Source organism: Gouania willdenowi, chromosome 10 (genome assembly GCF_900634775.1).
Source record: "Gouania willdenowi chromosome 10, fGouWil2.1, whole genome shotgun sequence".
In the NCBI taxonomy this organism is placed as follows: Eukaryota; Metazoa; Chordata; class Actinopteri; order Blenniiformes; family Gobiesocidae; genus Gouania; species Gouania willdenowi.
The window spans coordinates 27,691,309-27,713,584 of record NC_041053.1 but is presented as its reverse complement, the minus strand read 5'-3'; the positions used below and the strand labels follow the sequence as shown (position 1 = coordinate 27,713,584).

General features: G+C 36.6%; 1 protein-coding gene across 1 annotated transcript in view; it reads left to right on the top strand.

Moving 5' to 3' along the window:
• The window catches only part of aff2 (AF4/FMR2 family, member 2), a 183,104-nt gene that overhangs the window by 122,499 nt on the left and 38,329 nt on the right, over window positions 1-22,276 (top strand). Inside the window, exons 10-12 of the mRNA XM_028459936.1 lie at window positions 4,768-4,805; window positions 19,589-19,706; window positions 22,168-22,273. Coding sequence (XP_028315737.1) covers window positions 4,768-4,805; window positions 19,589-19,706; window positions 22,168-22,273 — 262 coding nt within the window. The remainder of the gene's footprint in view (window positions 1-4,767; window positions 4,806-19,588; window positions 19,707-22,167; window positions 22,274-22,276) is intronic.

The window sequence follows — 22,276 nt, the reverse complement described above, 5'->3', positions numbered from 1 at the left end:
AGGTTGAGCAATGCTAATTAAATGTTTAAAAATAATAATAATAAACTCTTGTACTGTATATTGAAGTAGCCTTTATCAGTAACAGATTTAGTCGACTAAAATCTTCATGTCGTTTAGTAGAATGTCAAACTAGACTATAACTGATGACTACATTTTGACTAAAACTAAGCTGCATTTTAGTTAAAAGACTATGACAAACCAAAATTTGCTGCAGTCAAAATGAACACTGCTAGTATCCTGGATCCTAAAAATAAGAAAAAATAAGCAACAGGTGATTAACTAAACATCTGTGATCTAAAGCAGACAGACTTCAGAGCTTTTTAATGACAGCCACTGATGATAAAAGTCCATCTGGTTTAAGCAAACTTTACACTAACTTCACCTCCATGTCCTGTGTGTAGCCAGCTGCATTATGGCTCGTCTCAGAGGGAAAAGTACAGGTGGCAGTCATCATTTTTTTATTTTTTTTGCTGGGTGTTTTTACACCTTAACTTTCGCACCAGAATCCTAAAACATGGACTGCCAAAAGTGTTTTTAGATGCTAAACACTGACAGTGTAATTAGTGTCCCAAATTAGTATGTAGTTGTCCAAGAGTCTCATGAATGGAAGGTTTGCCCTGCAGAGAAAAAAATAACAAAAGTCGATTTCTCATTTATTTGCGAATCAAATATTACGACAGTTGGTGATTCCAAATAATTGGCACATACCAATATATAAATGGGGCCTATTACCCCGTACGCCCCCTTTTTCAAATTACTACTCCTCCATTCTTGTTAGATCAGAATGCAGTTTGGTATGAATGCTCTATAAATGAATAGGAAATGGGGCCCGGGTGCCCACCCCCCATTTCCGGTCATTTCCAAATTTATGGGAACATAGTCGTGTGTAATTTCGTTTAAAAGGGAATTCAGCATAGATTACGATTATGCCTCACACAATTTGATTAGGGGCTTTTGTTGGGAATTTCCATTAAAGTCGTTTTCTCATTATTTGTGAGTCAAATATTGCAACAGTTGGTGGTACCGAGTCATTGACACATACCAATATATGAATGGGGCCCATTACTCTGTATGTGCCACGGGGGCGCCAGGGGGCCTCCATTTTTCAAATGACTACTCCTCCACTAATGTTGGTTGAATCGGGCTGTAATTTGACAAGGATATTCTATGAGCGGATGTCAAGAGCCTCTCGGAGACATTTTTTTACCCGGTGGAACCGAGTCATTTGACTGAATTCTCGGGAACGTGGTACATGCTATTCGGCGCAGAGACGTTCCGTAGTTCATCTAAACTTGTTTTTTAAACATCTGGTCACATAATTAGATAAAATTTTTAAAAAAAAGGGCATTGATGTGTTGAACAACTTAGCTTTCTGCCTTTAAATTATAGATAGTGCTATATCCTGATGACCAAAAAAAAAGTAACACTACTATTTTATGAGAACGGGTGAAGGAATGGGCACAAAGCTTGTTTTTAGTCTGAAACCAACAGTGATAGTGAGGATTGAAGCTCCACTTTTGTCATCAATGTCTGTGATACTGAAGGCAGCCAGGATGGCTTTTTACCTGAAACCTCTAACTAAGCATCTAAAGCCCATAATTAGCATAGAGTATAACCTACAGTTTTGTCTAGATTAAGTAAACATAAAGAAAGAAAGCTTGATGTGATAAATGGATGTTTGTGAGAAGAGATGAACAGCAGAACAAGAGAAACACTCAAAAGGAGAAGTCTAAACCAATGGATCCCAACCTTTTTTGTTTTTGTATCATGACCCCTATTTTGGCATCACAAATTTCTGCTGACCCCAAATTATTATTTTTTTTCTAGAATTAGTTTTTGATCATGGTTGTTATACTGTGTTAAAGATACAGAGTTGCCAAGATTAGTGACAAATTGCTCGAGATTTTTATACTGCATTTTATTTGAACTGGATTTTTATTTGAGGAAGTGAAAGTTTAGAATGCGGTTGTTTAAAATTCTGTGTTGTGTTTAAATTTTAAAAATAACTTAGTCATGATTCAATTCAATTCCACTGTATTTATATCACTCTAATTACAACAATAGTCATCTTATAGTGCTCAAAGAATTTATATAAGAATTTAATATATAGATTAATAGATAAGAATTTATAAATTTAATAAGAATAATTAAAACATGGTATAAATGGTTTTTAAATGTGTTTTTAATCATTAATTATTTTTTAAATCAGTCATTAGATATTTCAGGCGACCCTACATGGGGTCACGACCCCAAGATTGAAAAACACTGGTCTCAACGTCAGCTTCAGTATAATGATGGGAATTCTGAGCTGTCGTTTTTCTCCCCCATTGTGGTTTAATGCACATTTAAAGTGTTGTTTAGTTGTTTTTTTTAATGTAATAATAGAGAGATTTTGGCCAGATTAGGTATATCAGATTACTGCAGGAAGACTTGATGGAGTTCTATCTATAGAGAAGAGCATCAACCAAAGGAACGACTGATAAGAGCGATAACATGTGTCAAAGGTCCAGAACGGACAGGCTGGAGTCTTTGAGGTGTAAAAAGGTCTCGATCGAAGAGTTGACAAGGTTACGGAGTAAACGGAGGCAGTTGAAGAGGTTGCAGTGTTTTAAAGACATCTGTGGGACTAGGGTTTGGTCCTAGTGGTGGTTCTCATGTCTGTCTGTCAGGAAGTTGTAAAGGCGTATTCTATGTATGCAAGCTTATGGCACTTTTAAATGAGCAGTAAAAGGAACAGGTTTGCACACTGAGGAAATTGTTAAAATGAGATCAACTCTAGTGTTTTTTGACCCTGAGATGAAAAATAGATGAAAGTTAAAGCAAGCAAAAAAAAAAAAAAAGGAAAAATCTGTAAAGACTAAATTGCAACAGTTTTTTGTTGTTTTGTTTCATTTTTTAGAGAGCTTTGAAACTATTGTAGTAGAATAAAAAAATACACGGTTGGCAATGAAAATGAAATTATTTAGTTTTTGAAAGAATAATCTTTTGATCTTTTCATAGATATCCAATTATATTATCCTATCAAATTAATAAAAGGTTTGTCAACTGATGTAAACCCTCTCTTATTTATATCTTTATACAGTATTACTGATTACTGTAAATATCCTTTTATCTCATTACTTTTTTGAATTTACTATGACTCCTATACCTACATATAATGTATATATTTATGTACTTTGGGGATTTAAGGTTTTGTTTATTTTTTTAAACAGTGGAGTAGCTGATGTACTTTAACTGGCTTGATGCAAGATCTGCTCAAATTTCTTTTTACAAGTCTTTATTTTCCATCCATTTATTTTCTGAGGAGCTCGCTCCTTTATTTTCATCAAAAGATGAAAGCTCCCCCGTGTTACCTCAGAAATTCTGCAATTTGCAGTATTTCATTTGAGTTTAAAATTTTAAATATTTGAGTTTCTCTCTTTGGGTAATGTTCAAATCTTGTCTAAACTGGCCAACCAGCTCAGAAGCATTCTCATTGATATAGATGTTTGGAAACAAAGGCATGTTAGCTTAAAGGTGTAAAGATTGCTTTTTATTCCCATGTTTGAATGTGTGAAAAAACAAACACAAAACCGGGGTTGCAACAGAAGAGAGTGTGTTCAAATACCAGTTGGTTCTGTTCTTCATTTAAATCCCAGTAAATCCACCAGCTAGCTAAATATATTCACATGCAGATCCTCTCCATGAGCTGCTCAAGTCTTCCAAAGCCAAAGATCTGAGGAGGTTTGTTGTTCTTGCCTGCAGCTTTGCATCGATCTACCCCGATCTAGACTGGACCAGTTAATCACGTCATTCCCAGAGAGTCTGAGCCAAACAAGCAGACAGAGGCCAGGCGGCTGCTGCTCTCGTTTCACTCATTCAGCTTTAATTGTTGCCCACAGAGCTTGAAGAAAAATTAATTGTTGGTTTTGTTTGTTTTTTGCGGGATTTGAGTTTCCTGGTTTCGTGTTGCTGTTATAATTGTAGTAGTCCTGTACTAAATGGGCCGGGGGATGTAAAGCATGAAAGGCAGGAGTGATAAAGAAGGCAGGAGCAAAACAAGGGAAGGAAAATATATAGGAAATGTAGCGAGAGAAGGAGAAAATTGAGAAGTTTTAGTATTATTGCAAGGATAGCTATTCCTTTTGTTTTGAGGCGTCAGCTGACTGAGGAAAGGACAACGAGGCTAAAGCATGATTGGTTTTTAATCCTGTAAAAGTACTCAGTTTAAATTTGAAGGAAAAACCTGAATAAATATAGAAACATTGAGTTACAACAATCTTTTCTATATATATATATGCACACACAGAAATAATACCTGCTAAAACAAATGATAAATCAAATTAACTTCTTTCAATACTGTCATCACCTTGGCTTGCACCCTATTTGTGCTCAAATATGCTTCAAATCTTCGCAATAAAAATGATTGTTTACCCAGTATTTGAAAGGTAAAGTTTATTCTGCTTAATTCTGTTTAATTCATGCCAGATGATCATTAAAGAAATATAAATGTCACTTACTGGAAAATTTCACTGAACAGTTTAAGTCTAAAAGTAAATGCTTGAGCTGCGAATAATGTCAGATTTCATTTAAGTCGGTGCGACTGTAACTACTAATACATCCAGGTTCATGAATGGAGTGTAGGTGAGCAGCTGTAGATTATCTCTGCTGTTTGGGGTATGAATATTGTGTTTTTGTGGTCTGATCATTTCATATAAAAAATATCTGAAGTGAATCTTTGATTTTTCTCTCCTTTCTTTCTTTGTGTGTGTGTGTGTGTATTGACAGGTTTCTGACAAGCCCAAAGCCAGAGGCACAGCCATAAGGTAAGACAAATAGCCTCGCTTTGTGCTCTATACTGTCTCATATATATGGCAGATATCAGCAGACTTCATCAGCTTGTGGGGACGGCTTTGCTGCTTGTTGTTGCTAGTAAACAGTAACAAATGAATATAAAGTCCACTTACAGTTTGCATCAGTCAGCACCGATCTGTGGTCAGAACGTTATTGGCACATGTAACGTCAGTGCTGTGTGACTTTCAATATCAGCAAAACAACAATCTATAAATAAATGTTCTGTGCCTGGAACATACAACGGAGTTAGCAGCAGTGGACAGTATAGGCATCATTTTTTTTTTTTTTTTTTTATTGATTTGAAAAAGCACCGTTAATGTCAAAGACGTCACTGAGGCGAGAGCTAAAGTCGGTCACTGCACTTTACACGTCTTCAAATGTGAAGAATAGACAGGTTGAGAAAAACTGAATGGTGCTTCTGTGTGTGAGTGAGGAGATTTCTATTTGGATCAGCAACATTTAAAGTGTAAGGCACAAACTGTTAAAATGCAGATACTTTGCACAGCCAGGTACGTTTTGCAACTGTAATGAAAACAAAGAGGAAAGCAAACATTGCACATTCACTATTTCCTTCACTGGGATGTCAGGAGTTATTTTATGATCCTTTAATTATTATATACTTAAAAATATGAACTATGACAGTATTTTTCAACATTGGGGTCGCCTGAAATGTGTAGTTATTGGTAAAAAAAATATATATATACAGTATATAAATTTAAATTGTAATTTTGAATGTTTTAAATTGTTTTTTTACACATCACACAGTAAATATCAAATAACTGTATCCTATATATTTAAACTTTCTCAAATATAAATCGAGTTTAAATAAAATGCAGTTTAAAGATATCTGGGGTAGCTCACTAATCCTGGCTACTCTGTTTTTGTAACACACACAAGAATGATCAGAAATTCATTCTAAAAAACAAATGTCTCTGGGGTCACCGGTCATTTATTGATTATTTTTTAATCAGATCAAATCTATCACAAAAACAGCCTTCTATCACCTAAAGAACATCTCCATAGTGAAAGGTTTAATGACTCAAAAAGATCAGGAGAAACTGGTCCATGCTTTTATCTCCAGCAGACTGGACTATTGTAATGGTCTTCTGACAGGAATCCCCTCAAAAGAGCATCAAACAGCTACAGCTGGTTCAGAACGCTGCAGCTCGGGTCTTAACCAGAACAAAGAGGTCAGAACACATTAGTCCAGTTTTAAAGTCTTTACACTGGCTCCCAGTCAGCCTCAGAATAGACTTTAAAGTTCTGCTGCTGGTGTATAAATGTGTGAATGGGTTTGGTCCAGAATACATCAGTGACATGTTAGTCAGGTATAAACCCAGTAGGTCTCTCAGATCTATGGACACAGGTCAGATAGTGGAGCCCAGAGCTCACAGTAAAAATGGTGACACTGCTTTTAGTTGTTATGCTGCAAAGATGTAGAACAAACTGCCCGCAGAGCTGAAGTCAGCATAACATTTTTAAATCAATTTGTTTAGGCCGGGCTATGGGACTGAAAAAGCCACTCACTTTGTTGTTGTTGTTGTGGTTTTTGTTGTACGCTCGAGCCCGATTTTTGATTTGGGGCCCTTTTTTGACATGGGGCCCACCCCCCATTTCCGGTAATTTTCCAAATTCATGGGAACATAGTCGTGTGATATACCGTTTCAAAGGTAATTCAACGTAGATTAGGATTATGCCTCACACAATTTGATTAAGGGCCCGGGGCCCACCCCCCTTTTTTTTGGCAATTTCCATTAAAGTCGTTTTTTCATTTATTTGTGAGTCAAATATTGCGACAGTTGGTGGTACAATTCATTGACACATACCAATATATAAATGGGGCCCATTACTCTGTATGTGCCACGGGGGCGCCAGGGGGCCTCCATTTTTTTACTTTGTGGAACCGAGTCATTTGACTGAATTCTCGGGAACGTGGTACGTGCTATTCGACGCGAACTTGTTCATCCGAACTTGTTCTCTATACTACGTATGATTGTGAGGGAGATTTTTGGTCATGTTGTTGATGTAATGTGTTTGTTGATGATTTTAATGTTCCTATTGACTTTTAAGCTGTTGAATGTTTTCTGTTGCACATGTAAAGCACATTGAGCTGCATTGTTGTGTATGAAAGATGCTATAAATTCGCCGGTCATTTATGATATCAAAATGAGGTTACACAACCCCAAAAAGCTTGGGAACCTCTAAACTATGATATTTGTGACCCACTACTTGATTAAATCAATACAACTTTATAGTTCAGTGTCACATTACTTATGACAATGTGAAAAGGCAAACCAGCAGGAATAAAATTAGTTGAAGAAATACGTTTTCCACATGTGTGGTCAATGTTACAGCCATTGAGCCATACACAGCTGCTAGTTTATAGTCACTATTATGCATGACATAAGAAACAGGGAACTATATTCAGGCATTGGAGGAAACTGATAAACATGCATTAAATGTTTCTTTCTTATACAATTTCATTTTTAATAATGATATTTTCAAATGACAATGTGCATGACATTAATTTTGAATGAACGATTATTACTTTATATCTCCTGGTTTAGCTTTCATTGGGAGTTAAAGATGAAACAGTGCAGAAGCTTTAATAAGGCTATGGAGGAACCGTGAAGATAAGATGCTGTCATCAATATTAACTTTTCTGAAGGTGGATCAGTCCATTAGCAGGATTTTTTAGACATATTCCCATTAATCATTCAGTGCAGTGTGTGGGCAACATGTTATTGTCTTCTTGTTAGCCATTAGCATCTTGAAGGAACATGTCACTACTCCATCGTCAGAAAATAAAATATGCAGTTGCGGCATCACAGAATGTTGGAGAGGGTTCCTGTGAACAGCAGAGTTTGGTTTCACTTCTCCTGGTGCAATATAGGATATGGAAGGTTTTCTACAAATGTGACTGGCTGTTTTCACAATGCGAGCGCATTAGTATGCAATCTGTAGTGTGTGTGTGTGTGTGTGTGTGTGTGTGTGTGTGTGTGTGTGTGTGTGTGTGTGTGTGTGTGTGTGTGTGTGTGTGTGTGTGTGTGTGTGTGTGTGTGTGTGTGTGTGTGTGTGTGTGTGTGTGTGTGTGTGTGTGTGTGTGTGTGTGTGTGTGTGTGTGTGTGTGTGTCTGTGGAAAAAGACAGACAGAAAGTGTGAGGAGGAAGAGAATGTGCTGTGTGCCTGAGTGTGCCCCAGGCCATGTGTTACTCTGCTATCGCTAATGAGCCCATTCACTCTGCAAGCCAAACTATTCACCACACACACACACACACACACACACACACGTATCCGTCGGGATGCTGAGACTGGAGATGCTGCGAGCGATCTACCGGCTGTATCCCTGATGGAAACACACAGTCTCACCTACACTCCTCACACCAACACCACACACACACACACACATACACACACAAAATCTTTGCTCTGACAGCCTCGCCCACATACCAATGGTTTCTCTACCAGGCCATTTTCTAACTGGGTGCATGTTCTCCTGAAATAATTCCACATTTTTCCCTGTGAAATGTAACAATCTGCTGCTTCTTTAACATTTTCTGCAAAACTTTTTTTTCCTATAATTGCAGAGAAAAAACAAAACTAGTTATACAATCATGCTATTTAATTATACCCAAAAGGGCACTGGTAACAAACTATTGTGGAAGTAGTGATGGATTTGATGCTTGAGCTGGTACTTGTGCATGTGCATAATAGTTGAATTGATCTTTACAAAGAGACGGTTACAGATTGTGTGTGTGTTCATATTGGCGAAGAGTAACAACCGCTCGCCACATTCAGACATGGAGGAATCAATAGGCCAATACAGTAAACCTCAACAAAGATTGATGTACTTGCACTGATTTTCAGTAATAAGCAGGTGGACGTTTCTGTGTGTTGAGTGTTTAACCGGAGAAAATACATGGTTTATGGTGCTTCCATGGTTCTGCTGGAGAGGGGAAAGGGAACCGACAGACGGAGGCTGTCATTGTGTAAAAATACCTTGTTTGTATGACGTTACACCAGTGGTGACAAACATACAGCCTGTGGGCCAAAGTCGGCCCTCAAGTGCATTTAATCTGGCCAGTGGGTAGTTGTAAAAATGACAGAGAACACATTACAGGCAATTATTCTATAACAATAACTGTTTTCCTAGTTTTCACACTGGGGCGGTCACATTGTTTTAACGTAACAGACCTAAATAAATAAATCAATGAATATAAATGCAAAGCCCAGAACTAAACAACAAATGACAGCAAAATGGACATAAATATTGTATTTTATATGGTTTTTTTTTTGGTTTTTTTGTTTAATGTTTATGCATTTGCAAGGCAGAGGAATCATTTAACTGTATTTCTGAATAGCTACCACTTTAGTTTGTATGATGTGGTGAGTCATGGATTTCCACATTGTTTGCAATGTAAGTAAATGTGAAATAAGTGAATCAAGTAAAAATATTAAAAAAAAATTTAGTTGCACAGACTCACTGCAATGTTTAAGCTCTGATGCAAAAACATTTTTTTGGTAATATACAGCAGAGTTAGGATCAATTGTAAATATTAGGCTAGTGTGTGCTTATTTCCACTAAAACAAAGGCAAAATGTTGTATTGGTCATTATTTATAGGCTTTTCGGTCATAATTTAGCCACATTTACACACAGGGAGTGAACCTGTGACGTTTAAACACCATTTTATTGTATTTTTTATTTTCAATTTGAAAAACGTTTTACCATTGAATTAGCAAACTTTATTCTGTAATCCTTTAGAAAGTTAGCTACAATTGCAATGTATTTGTATGGTTTAGAATAGGGGTTCTCAACTGGTCTCACCCTGGGACCCACATTTTGCCATGGTCATTAAATCGCGACCCACTTTTTTTTTTTTTTAGAATTTAACCAACCAAATGTAGTTTTTCAAAAATAGTTCTTGAAAATACACATTTGTAAAACTAAATTTAAACATAAATCTATATATTTTCTTGGGCAACATACATTTCACAGCCTGTCTGTCAAAAGAAAAGTTTCTTTCAAAATAAAAGACAAATCCAGTATGAGAGGTATTAAGTATTTATTTATTTTTTGACCAGCTGTCCGCGACCCACCCAGTACAGGTCCACGACCCACTTTTGGGTCCCGACCCACCAGTTGAGAATCGCTGGTTTAGACAACTGTGGTAATCATGTGAAAAGGATATCTTTTTTTTTTTCCATAAGCGTGCCTAAAGGTAGAGTCTCTATATCTTCACCCACATATTTAGTATTGATCACCCTGAGGTAACACAAACATACCAAATAAGAAATCAATACTCTCCCTTCAGTTGTCCTGGAACAAAACTCTTTAGATTTGTGTGCACTGATTCATGATCAATAACACAAACATGTTAGCCAGGATGGCCAGTGAGCGCCAATGCTGTCGATGAGATGAATTAATGACTTCAGTTCAAATGTGAAGCAACCTTTTCAAACACTGTCAGTCGTGCCAAGGAGCTTTACATCAAATAGTAAAGGAAACCTATTAGAGCCGCCTCTGCAGTGCTGCCGAGGATTACACACACACACACACACACACACACACACACACACACAACTCCAAAGGTCTATCATTTATAAATGTGCTGTAGGCCGTATCTGCTGCAATGTTATTATTATTATTATACAGTAGTTTAGATGAAACATTACAAAAACGCTGCCACCCTGCCAACATGGCAACCTAACATCAGTAATGGTATTATAGTTGGTATCAAAGTAGCCAGTTCAAAAGCTTTGCTGATAATTATAGTATTACTACTATTATTTCATAGCATGATATTGTGAAAATAAATAGCTAACTGTAAGATAGCTTTCTAATCCTCCCAACAGAACATGATTATTACATTTATTCATATATTTGATCCCATTGTCAAGCATGTGGGCGCTAGATGAAAGAATTCAACTCATGTTTTACACCGAATTTTTCATTTATGGAAGTGTTATTTTTCAGTCAATACATTAGTTTGTTCTAGTTATTGTTCACATGTATAAATGAAGCCGACTTTATAAAAAGTAAGAACTCCCAAAGAACTTCACTCACCAACAGTGGCAGAGCTGCCATGTAGGGCGCTAACATTTGGCCGTCTGTTTTATTTTGAAGTTTTAATCCAACATAATACCTAATTTAAGAAAAAAAAATGTTGCATGAATAAATTGAGCGACTATGAAATAAGCTTCTGAATGTTTTGATTACCTTATATACTGTAGGTCAGTGGTTCCCAATCTTTTTTTGTCCCGTGTACCCCTTTGCATTTTGGTGAAATCATATGTACCCCCTCTTGATATCATAAGTACCCTCTCCATGATTTCACATGCTTTTTCATATGCGGAACAACGGTCTCTCCTAAACCCCTAGCTATGTCTGCAACATTGGTTCCCTGAGGCTTAAATCTGCAAATTCCAAACAATGAGTGGAATTAAAAAACAAAAAAAAAACTCCAACCCCAATGCAATTAGTTCAATACTGAGTAAATTAATATTAATTGATTAATACATTTAATTTATAATGCATATAATGCATATTTGTCTCCTATTGTTAGAAGTGTGATAAAACGGCCTCTACAGCATCAAATAATCCCGTTTCAATTCATTATTAATTGCAAGAAAATATAGTATTTTATTGAGCAATAGTACTGTTTGTTTGTGGTGAGAATTTGTAATTAATTGTTAAATGTATTAATTGTCAAATCTTTCCGAGTTCTCCTGTTCTCCCCTACTGGTACACATACCCCTGTTTGAGAACCACTACTGTAGATAAACACTGAGAATATTATTCTTTAAAAAAAATGGTACCAAAGCGTTACGATACTTAAAGTTCTTTCAAAATGAAAGCACATGAGCGTCAACAGTTTTTGTTGTTGTTGTTGAGCAATTGCCCTCAACCCACTGTTGAAATGTCTTCAACCCTTGGAAACAACGCCCTCTTCCAATAAATCTTTTGCCAATAATTTCCCGATTTTTGATAAACAATCTTACATGTGAGTAAGTAAACACACACACACACACACACACACACTCGTGCTGGAATGTACACACGTCTAAAAGCAGACAGAGGGCGATAGTAAAGCCAGCTGTGCAGCAGGAAACTCTGCCAAGTGAAGGTTAGACTCAGTGAGCTGAAGGCAGATAAGATGACACATGAACTAAGCCCAGATGGCCTCCTCCTCTTCCCTTCACAGCCCTTTAATGCTGTTATAATTTACCATGTTTCCACCGAGCTGCTGTTATTTCAGGATCTTTTATTTACCAGTCCATCACCACCTCACACTCTAACTCTATACACGCCGTGTAACTGCGTTGTCCCCCCAGGGTGAGGTTCACCTTAGCCGTAGACTGTCTGGCTCAAAGCCAGTGGCTCCTCCGTCTGTGGGAACTGATCAAATTATTGTGCAGGAAAGGAAATTGGGACACAAACAAAGCTGCAACTGCCTATTATCTGTTGATTGCCCTCCTTATGTTTGAATCTTGCTGATTGATTAATGCTGACAACAAGAGTCCAAGCCGAACAGTGCCATCGTACGCGGTGGAACTTTTGATAGGTGGAGCACACAGAAGCAAATAATTAGAAAATGGTAAGTATGTGGTTTTTGGAGAGTAAAAAGTAACTATAATTAATTACACATAATGGTTTAGGCTTTTAATTAACAGATAAAGTACAACTAAAGGAACAAAACTACAAAATAGATTCCTGCTAAGCAACAACTGCAACAAAAGGACATTGGGTCTCTTTAGGTGTTTTCATGCACCAGAACTGCTTTTCATTGTCTCAGGTGTAGTAACAGATCCCCAGTGTCAAACTTTTCCGGCCCTTTGGAGCATCCAATTTGGCCCACAGGAGAAAGTAAAAATGACAGAGAAAACATGAATTATTGTGTAAATAAAACTCAATAATATTTGCAGGGGCTCACAATTTGCTTTTATCACATGATTGCAGTCATTTTTAATGTTATACTGTTGAAAAAAACTTAAAATTCTTACAAAATTCTTCAATTTTCATGAAATTACGATATAATATTATCTTAATTGAATGTAAATTGGTCACAAAATCTAGAAAATGTACAGTGAATATCCTCACTAAACATTTTGTATTTTATGCATACAGTATGTGGAAGTGCAAACTAGGGCACAATAATGTTGAAATTACTTGCTTTCCCACATAAATTCTGTGGCCCGCTCGAGGTCAAACTGCTCCGCATGTGACCTCTGAACTAAAATGAGTTTGACACCCTTATTGTAGGGTTTCACTTTAAATACTGGCAGCTTAAAATACAGTGCATTTCAAACTGCTACTACTGTACATAGTCAAACTACGGCCCTAAAATCCTGAAACAATACAAGTGCTTTTGACTAAAGGAGCTTTTGTACCTACTTTGACTTCACTCACACAGTGTAATGACAGCTGACTACCCACATGAGCTAATATGTTTTAAGGATTAGTTGCTTAACATCCATCAAGTGTCGGATCTAAATTCAACAAAACTGTTCGATGAAGTTTATTCATCTAAACTTCAGCTAAACATCACAGGAGGGTTCCGGAGACGTCCAGTTAAGAGCCGCTCTGTCAGTCTGCACCAGCTGGTGTTGCATTTTAATTTGGCACCGACGACGACGTTAAATAATTTTTGAGGGCTGATGGCTGCTGCTGAGCAAAAAAAGGAGGAAAATGAGCCAGATGCAATCCTTTCACACACACAAACACACACACACTCGCATACACACACCTTTTAATCTTGTTCTTCTAACACATACTGCTTATGTTGCCAGAATAAAATAAGCTACTACGCACTCGACTGAGAACCCTTTGAAAGATGCTTTGCTTTATCTCTGTTCAATGATTGTTGAACAAAAGGACAAACAGTGAACCCGTCTCAGGCTCCCACTCAGTCTCCTTTTCTGCTAAAAAGAAAGCTGCTGCAGGCAATTATCATACAAAAAAATATATATGTGCAAAGGTAGACACAGGCAACTGTCGTACCGGTGCTCACATGTGGCCCTCAATCTAATTCTGTGCTACAAATCCACCAAAAACTGTAATTCATGAAATTGGAAGTAATATGAAACCCAACATAATACACAAAAAAAAACTCTAAAAACACACAAAATAACACTAAAGTGCACAGAATGTCAACAAAAATTGACAAAGCAACAAGAAAAACACAAAAAACATTCCCAAAATACACAAAAAGACTCATAATACACACAAAAGGACAATTAGACACAAAACAACCACCTAAACTCAAAAAACAATAACTCATATACAAAATGACACCAAAGAAACACATAATGCTAACAAAATTACACAAAATGACAGAAAAAATATGCAAAACGACAAAAATACTGAAAAACAAAAAGGCTGCAATTGACAAAAAACAAAAAACACATAAAATGACTTGTAAAATACACAAAATGCCTGCAGAAATTCCCCAAATGCCAAATAAATACACAAAATTACTCCAAAAACACACAAAATGACTAAAAACTCCAAAAAATAAACACACACAAAAAGACAATGCTCAGATTGGTCGTTATTATTAATAATGGCATCAAGGTTGATAATGTGGCCCTCGGATCAATCACATTTTTGTGGCCCTGCTGCGATAACAGTTGCCCACCCCTGTGCAAAACGATAAATAGCCACAAATGAGCATATCTGGTAGAAAGAATGTACGCCGTCATTCATGTACCCCAGCTTGTTGGGTGTTTCACCCTATGTTGATCAGACCTTTAGGTGTGTGGGACCCAAGACCCCCTTATCCTTTTCCACTGATTGCATGACTCAGCATTCATGGATGGTTTTTTATGGTGTGGTACAGACTTTGGCCTCAAATCCCCAAATCTTTAAGCAGTTTGACAGTATATTTTGTGATTTATCAATTACAACCAACCTTTAGTTATCAGATGGAAGCTCTCAGACTGTTCTGTGGCGTCTGTATAGCACAGCGTCATTATTTCATTATTCTCATCCATGGAATCCTCCAATAGAATTGTAAGTTAGTTAAAGTAGGTACGGTGTGTATAGGGTCGGGTGCAAAATAAAAAAGGAGTTTGATTTTACTTGAACTTTTACAAAGTAGATAATTATTTTGATTCTAGAGTCTTGTATTTAAAAACCGAATTCGAAGCAAATTCACATATTTCTAATAATTTTACTGAATCAAAGAAGTGTCAGCAACCTGCTTGAGTTGTAGGAACCCCTCCCACACACTGAAAGGCATGATGGTAATTATCTGTGCTAAGAGCTAATCATTGCATCAATGTACTGCCCTTAGCAGAGTGAAAATGTGATTTTATTGGAGCCAATGTCCAAGGTAAGATTTACAGTTGCCACCTTAAAATAATAGCCATTAAGTTTTTCTGTATGTTTTCTGCAAAAGTTGTCCATAGCAAATAGTTTCATATATTCAGTCATGTGACATTGGAGCGATTCCTATAGTTACATCACACAAAGACCAGTCAGTCAGGTACAGATATTATGAGAGTGCAGTAAAGACTTAATAGGCATTGCTAAGCTGTTACCATAATTTGGCCCTATTAGTTATATTCATAAATAATAGGACTACTTATTTTTGGTTAGATAAAGACATTAAATGCTGCAATTTCCCAGATGGACACTGCCCTGAGGTTATATTTACTGTCTGCCCCAACAAACCTTGGAATATCCGACGCTTTTACCCAAAATGAGTTTTTTTCTGAGGAGGATAAATACTGCCACTGTTAGACAATAAGCAGTAGTTTAAAAAAAAAACTTTACAGTTTACCTTAAGAAAAACATGTAAAAATTGATGGATAGATATAGTTTATTTATCTCACGGCTTTTCTTTCTTTTTCTTATTTTTTGATTGATACTGATGAGGAGCTGTGCCGTTCTCTTCTCCTGTTACTTTATCTTTGATATCTGCATATTAGCATTTCCTATTTTTGGTGACAAGCCCACACAAAAACTTTTCTCTGCTCATTTATAGCAGTTCAGCTATTTTCTCTCCCATATCCTGTTCAGTGTCAGAGGCAGACAGACCCTAGTTAGCACCTCATGCTAAAGTACCTTTATATAGTGTGAGCAACTCCTTTTTTTATTGTATTGCCAGCCAGAGCTAGAACTAAATAATTATATCTATCAAGTTGGGTGAGAACATGCAAACTCCACACAGAAAGGTTCACCATGGTTGCCACATACGGCCCTCGCTGTAATTTTGAAAGTAACAAAATGCACAAAATGACTTAAAAAAAACATTCAACATTACAGAAATGTACACTAGACAATGTAAATACACAAAATGACTCCAAAAACACACAAAACGGCAACAAAACAAAAGAACAACCCCAAATTATTGAAACGTCACAGAATTACAAAACGACAACAAAAGCAAAAAAAAAACGAATACACCAAAAATCACAAAATGACAACAAAAATACACAAATTGACTCATAACACACAAGACAACAAGAAAATGAAATGAGAGGAAAATACGCAAAATGACATCAACAAAACAAAAAACAACAACAATAACAGAAAACAGGCCCCAAAAAAAGTCTCCAAAATCACTAAATGACAACAAAAATACACAAATTGGTTCACCACACACAAAACAACAAAAAACTAATGAAATGAGAGGAAAAATATGATAAATGACTTAAAAAACACTCAAGACAACAACAGAAAGCGCAAAATGGGAGAGAAATACACAAAATGATTAAAAACGCATGAAATGACAACACAAACTCATTGTTCTTCCCTGTATTATTGCTCAGATTGGTTAGAATTCTGAATGCTGACATAACTGTTGATAACGTGGCCCTCGGACCACCTCTGCTTTACAAGCTAAAATAAAAACACCAATACAGTGATAAAAACAGAGAAATATAAACCAGTAAGAAAGAAAGAATATCACTTTAAAAAAAAAATGCAAGAAACAGACATTGTTGGGTATTGATCAGTTAATTTTCTCTGAGCCCAATAAAGATCGTCTAACGCCCTGATGTAACAAAACATACACTAAGCTCTAATAACGCACACTTAGAAACATTGTTGATGAAAGAAAGTCCAATTACCTGACAGCGTGAGGACAAACACTCAGTGGTATGTGTGACTCATTTCTTTCAGGCTCTGCCAAGGACAGCCTAAAAGGAAAACAAAAGAGTTTTCTCTGTGGGTGATCACAACGTTTGGTCAAATTAAACCTCACTGTTTCTAATACTGCTTTAATGTGTTTCACACTCACAGTCAGTAGGGTTTACTTTTATATGGAGATCACACACACACGCACACAAACAATTATGCAAACCTTTCCAGGGCTTTGACTCAGTGCTTTGGCCAGTATTGTTTCAACTGAGATGCTAATAGAGCAAAGTGAGGTGAAAAATTTGATTGAAATGGAAAGAGAGAAGAAAGTGGAGAAAGCGACAAGATGAGCGATGATAGAAGAAGGGAAAACAGGCTGCTCTCATATTGTGTGTGCGTGTGTGTGCGCGTGCGTGCGTGTGTGTGTGTGTACGCGCCTGAGGAACAGTTGATGGATTTGCTGCTTGACTGCTCACACAGATTGGTGCCTGTTGTGATGGCAGCCTTGAACCAAAATTACATGCACCTACTCTCTCCCTCTTTCTCTCTCTCACTCACACACATTGAACTACGCATAATTGCAATTTTTAGTGTACGCCAAACATTCGTGTGTGTGTGTGTGTGTGTCTTGATATTTAGTGGTAGAATAATACCACTTGTAAATTGGTAATAGATCATGAGGAGTGGTGGCCTAGTGGTAATCGGAGGGTCACCGGTTCGAATCTCACCCGGGCCAACATTATGGGATGTTGAGTCATCCCTTCACCCCCCAACTGCTCCTCAGGGATGGGTCAAATGCAGAGAACAACATTTCATATATGTGTAAATGGCAATTTATGTTTATACTGTAACGGACACTTTACTAGTATACTATAATGTAAGAAAGGTCTGTGTGTTTGTGGAGCGAATATGGCTTCCAAATACCCCGAGTATGTGCATCTGTTATTTTGGAGTAATTTGGTGTTCAAAACGTTCATTTTAATTGTAAGATTACGGCTCCCTCTCGGTATTGAGCACGGTATTGAGCGCGCTACTTCCGGTTCCGGGTCACCAGGTCATGACGTCACTGTGTCGCAGTTTGTTTGGGTTTGAAAAAGAAGAGGTGACTCCAGAATCACACTACAATGGCAACAAAAAACAAAAATGCACAAAAACACAACAGAAAGGTACAAAAATACACATAATGACTCCAAAAAACATACGTTACAGAAAAATACACCAAACGAAAAAAATATAAAAATTAGTGAAAAAAAACAAACAACACATTTATCATGTGCATGTCCCATTAAACCAGGGAAATCGCACAGGCTTTTTTACTTTGCACCCGCAATCATACCCCTTTATAACACTACAGAGTATGTACAACTCTTTGTACATCCAACCTTCAAACACATACTCATTTGGCCATAATTGACAACTCTACTTAAGCTCCCATATGAATACAGTACATACTTCTGACGGGCACTGTACTAGTCTTATATACTATACTATAATAACCACTGAATGAAAATATATTATCAAATCAGCGCTAGGTGCCTAATGATGTATAATCAAAGCTACTGAATACAATAAATGAGGGTAAGTTCGATTAGTTGTATGTGAACTATAAACGTATATTGATAAATTACTGTAAATGTATTTTAATGTGTTTTAAGTGTATATTTCTAAAGAACCAATCATCTGATGTTAAAAGCCTCACGTAGGAGGAATTGCTATTTGGAACTAGGTCAGGTTTGTTTTGTTTGTGTTATATGTAATTGTGTACTGCACTAACAAGACGATTGTACTGTGTGTGGACTCCAAGAAGAGTTGCAATGGCTCTAACCATAGCTAATGAAGATTCTAATAAAAATGAAACAAGAGAAAATAATTATTAGTTTATATTTTTAGTACCTACTAATGACTTGTTAAGCATCAGTTAAAACTTTATATATGTTATGAGGACATTATCCTAAAATTGCAACTATTCCTTATTTACTAACAGTAATTCTTAATCATTAACACACAGTTAGAATGTAATTTATAAATTGTTAACTAACAGCTTGTGAGTTATCTAATGGCTATCTATAAGGCGCAGTTATAAATCCTTAACAAACTGTTAGAAAATGTTCAACAAACAATTTATAACTCATTGACTGACAGTTTATTAATGATTTATTAACTAATTATAACAGGTAGGGATTATAAAGTGTCACCCAAGGTGTTTGGCTTTTCTTATTATTCTCAGATTTTTTTAATTAGTGTTAAAATTAAGCAAAAAAAAAATGTTAATGAAAAGAACAAGAAATAAAATAGAGTCGTAAGAAGAATTTGTAGAATTGAATTGTAATTGTTTGGCATATATATAGATATTTGTTTACAATTTTTGAACTGTTTTTCTCTAATCCTAAATCAGATGAGATTCAAACCATTATGTTTGCTGCAATTAATAAGAGGGATGGAATTCCAATTCCAAAGTATTACAGCAGATGTATTTATTAGGTCAGTCCACTTTATAGTGGTTTAAATGACAGTCAACACTCCATTCACCTGCTATGACCAAGAAGACAGTGTCCCCATTCCGTGTCAATTTCTCCACTTTGGGGCCGGCGAGTTCTTTAATAAGATGGAATGTGTTCTGTCTCTGACTGTCTTAGATCTTCAGCCCTTATTGTGTCTCTCTCTGTTTTTAGTGGTGCATCGGGGAGCAGCAGTGAATCTGAGAGCAGCTCAGAGTCTGACACCGACGAGTCAGAGAGCAGCTCTACTGACAGTGAATATAATCAGGCCTCCCACACCAACACTTCAGAGGTATGTAGTAAAAACTGTGTTTGTGAATACATTGTGGATGACATCATTCAAAGTTAAAATACTGACAAAACTCATTTTTGGCTGAAGAAAGTACTCAACCGTAAAGACCTGTACAAATCACCATGCCCACACATCAATTACCAAGTGTCATATTATAAAGTAGGCAGTGGCTATCCGTACGGTTGCCGTATCAATATACCAACATTCTTTCCGAACGCAGCGACCCTATTTGGCCAGTTTAGGTCAAGGGGTAGGTTAGTCATTGGTCAGTTTAGGTCACGTGATACATCAGTCATTGGCCAGTTTAGGTCACGTGATACATCAGTCATTGGCCAGTTTAGGTCACGTGATACATCAGTCATTGGCCAGTTTAGGTCACGTGATACATCAGTCATTGGCCAGTTTAGGTCACGTGATACATCAGTCATTGGCCAGTTTAGGTCACGTGATACATCAGTCATTGGCCAGTTTAGGTCACGTAATAGATCAGTCATTGGCCAGTTTAGGTCACGTGATACATCAGTCATTGGCCAGTTTAGGTCACGTGATACATCAGTCATTGGCCAGTTTAGGTCACGTGATACATCAGTCATTGGCCAGTTTAGGTCACGTGACTAAGACTAAACCTAACCCTAACTCTAACACTAACCGTATCAATAGCACCGGGGGTTGTCTGTACGGCAATAGTACAAATAGACACTTTCTATAAAGTAATACATGATGATTAACCTAACTGTGGACTACCGGCAGGGTTGGGGTCAAATATAATTGTAATTGCGTAATTGATCATTAATTACGATTATGTCATAATTGTAATTGAAATAACCTGTTGCTGTTGTCATCATAATTTAATTGTAATTGAGTTCAGATAATTGACTTTGTAGTTGTCATGGAAATTCTATAAAAACTGTCAATTACAATTGAATTAAACGCAAACCAGTGGAACCATGTTACAGTTCTATGGCTTACACATACAGTACGTAGCTAACAATTATTCAAAAATATATATATATAAATATAGGGTTATACTGACAGAAAAAAAGGCTCAAATGCTCTCATCAAAAATATGAATGCCAACATTTTCATTGATTAGGAAGTCTAACAAGGTGACCAAGAGATGGAGAGAAAAATAGATGATAGATCATTTTTTTCACTTTAACACATGGGTCAGAACTGACCCGTTATCATAAGAGATGCTAACTGAAAGCTAACACAAAAGGACGGTTACATTTCATGGGCTTATTTATTAAAGGCCCAGTAATTATGATTAGCTGTAATTGAACTTTAGTAACTGAGAACATAATTGTAATGGACTTTCAGGGGGAAAAATATTTTTTTAATTGCAATTGGAAAAATGTCAGTCGCTGTAATCATAATTGAATTGTAATTGAACATGGATAATTGTAATTTACCCCAACCCTGGTATCGGTACTCCTTTGAGGGGGGAAAATCACTAGTTTTTAAAACTCATTATAAACAATGTTGACATTGCACAGGTGATAAATTTAGTGCCATGATTATGTTGTGATGAGAATATAGCAATTAAAACGGTGACTGCCACAGAAGCGTGACAGGGTGAGCGTAATGACAGCATTGACTTTGAGAAAGATATTAAAAAAACATGAGTGAACATATTACCAAACTTTCTTAAACCTTTACCATCATCACCATCACATTTACCACCATCACTACCATTCTTTATAATGTTGCTACTGTTGGTGTTCTATTGTTTTGTATTTTCTATATTGTTGTATTATTATTAGTGTTATTGTATATTTGTATTATTTTGTATATATTCTATTTACTGTATGTTACTGGTGTTTTTCTATTTTATTTGTTTTTCTATTTTTATCCTTTTATACTATTTTCTTTTACTCATTTCCCATTATTTGTAACAAAAACAAATCTTCAAGTCACGTAAATATATAAAAAAGTTATTTCTTCTCATCAAAAGAAAAGAAGTTGAAACATTTTGCGAATAAGTTCAACCAGTCAGCAACAAAAAACATAGATGATTCATTTCTGCTTTATTTTCCCACCCAGTCTGACTGTCCATGCATTTAATGTTCTCTCACAGTCTCTCGATGATGTTCTGAAAGTGATAAAAGTAGAACCGCAGAAAAACAAGTTGTGACATCATTCATCACATTTCATTGGCTCAACCCCGCCGTGTTTATGGGCTAATGAAGGCCAGGATAGAGTGAGAGAAATATGAAAAATGAAAATGCAGTGTACAGCACAGCACATCAGTATCTTTGTAGCAGCAAAACACAAGATGGCAACGGTACGAAGTGGTATGTTTTCATTGCTAGGTATCACAATCTTTTTCTGTGAAGGACCCCATTATATGCATGTGCATGGGAAAATGTTTAACTGTTAACCTTTTAAATTTAGGTTTGACATCAAAGTTCTCCTCAGGGTGAAATGAAATACTAATACGACTGCATTCCTCCTCTATTAGCCCGAGCCGCCTTCTACTAACAAGTGGCAGCTTGACAGCTGGTTGAATAAAGTCCAAGCTCAAACCAAACCTCTGGTTCCCCCCCAGCAGGAGCATCATGGTTCAGGTC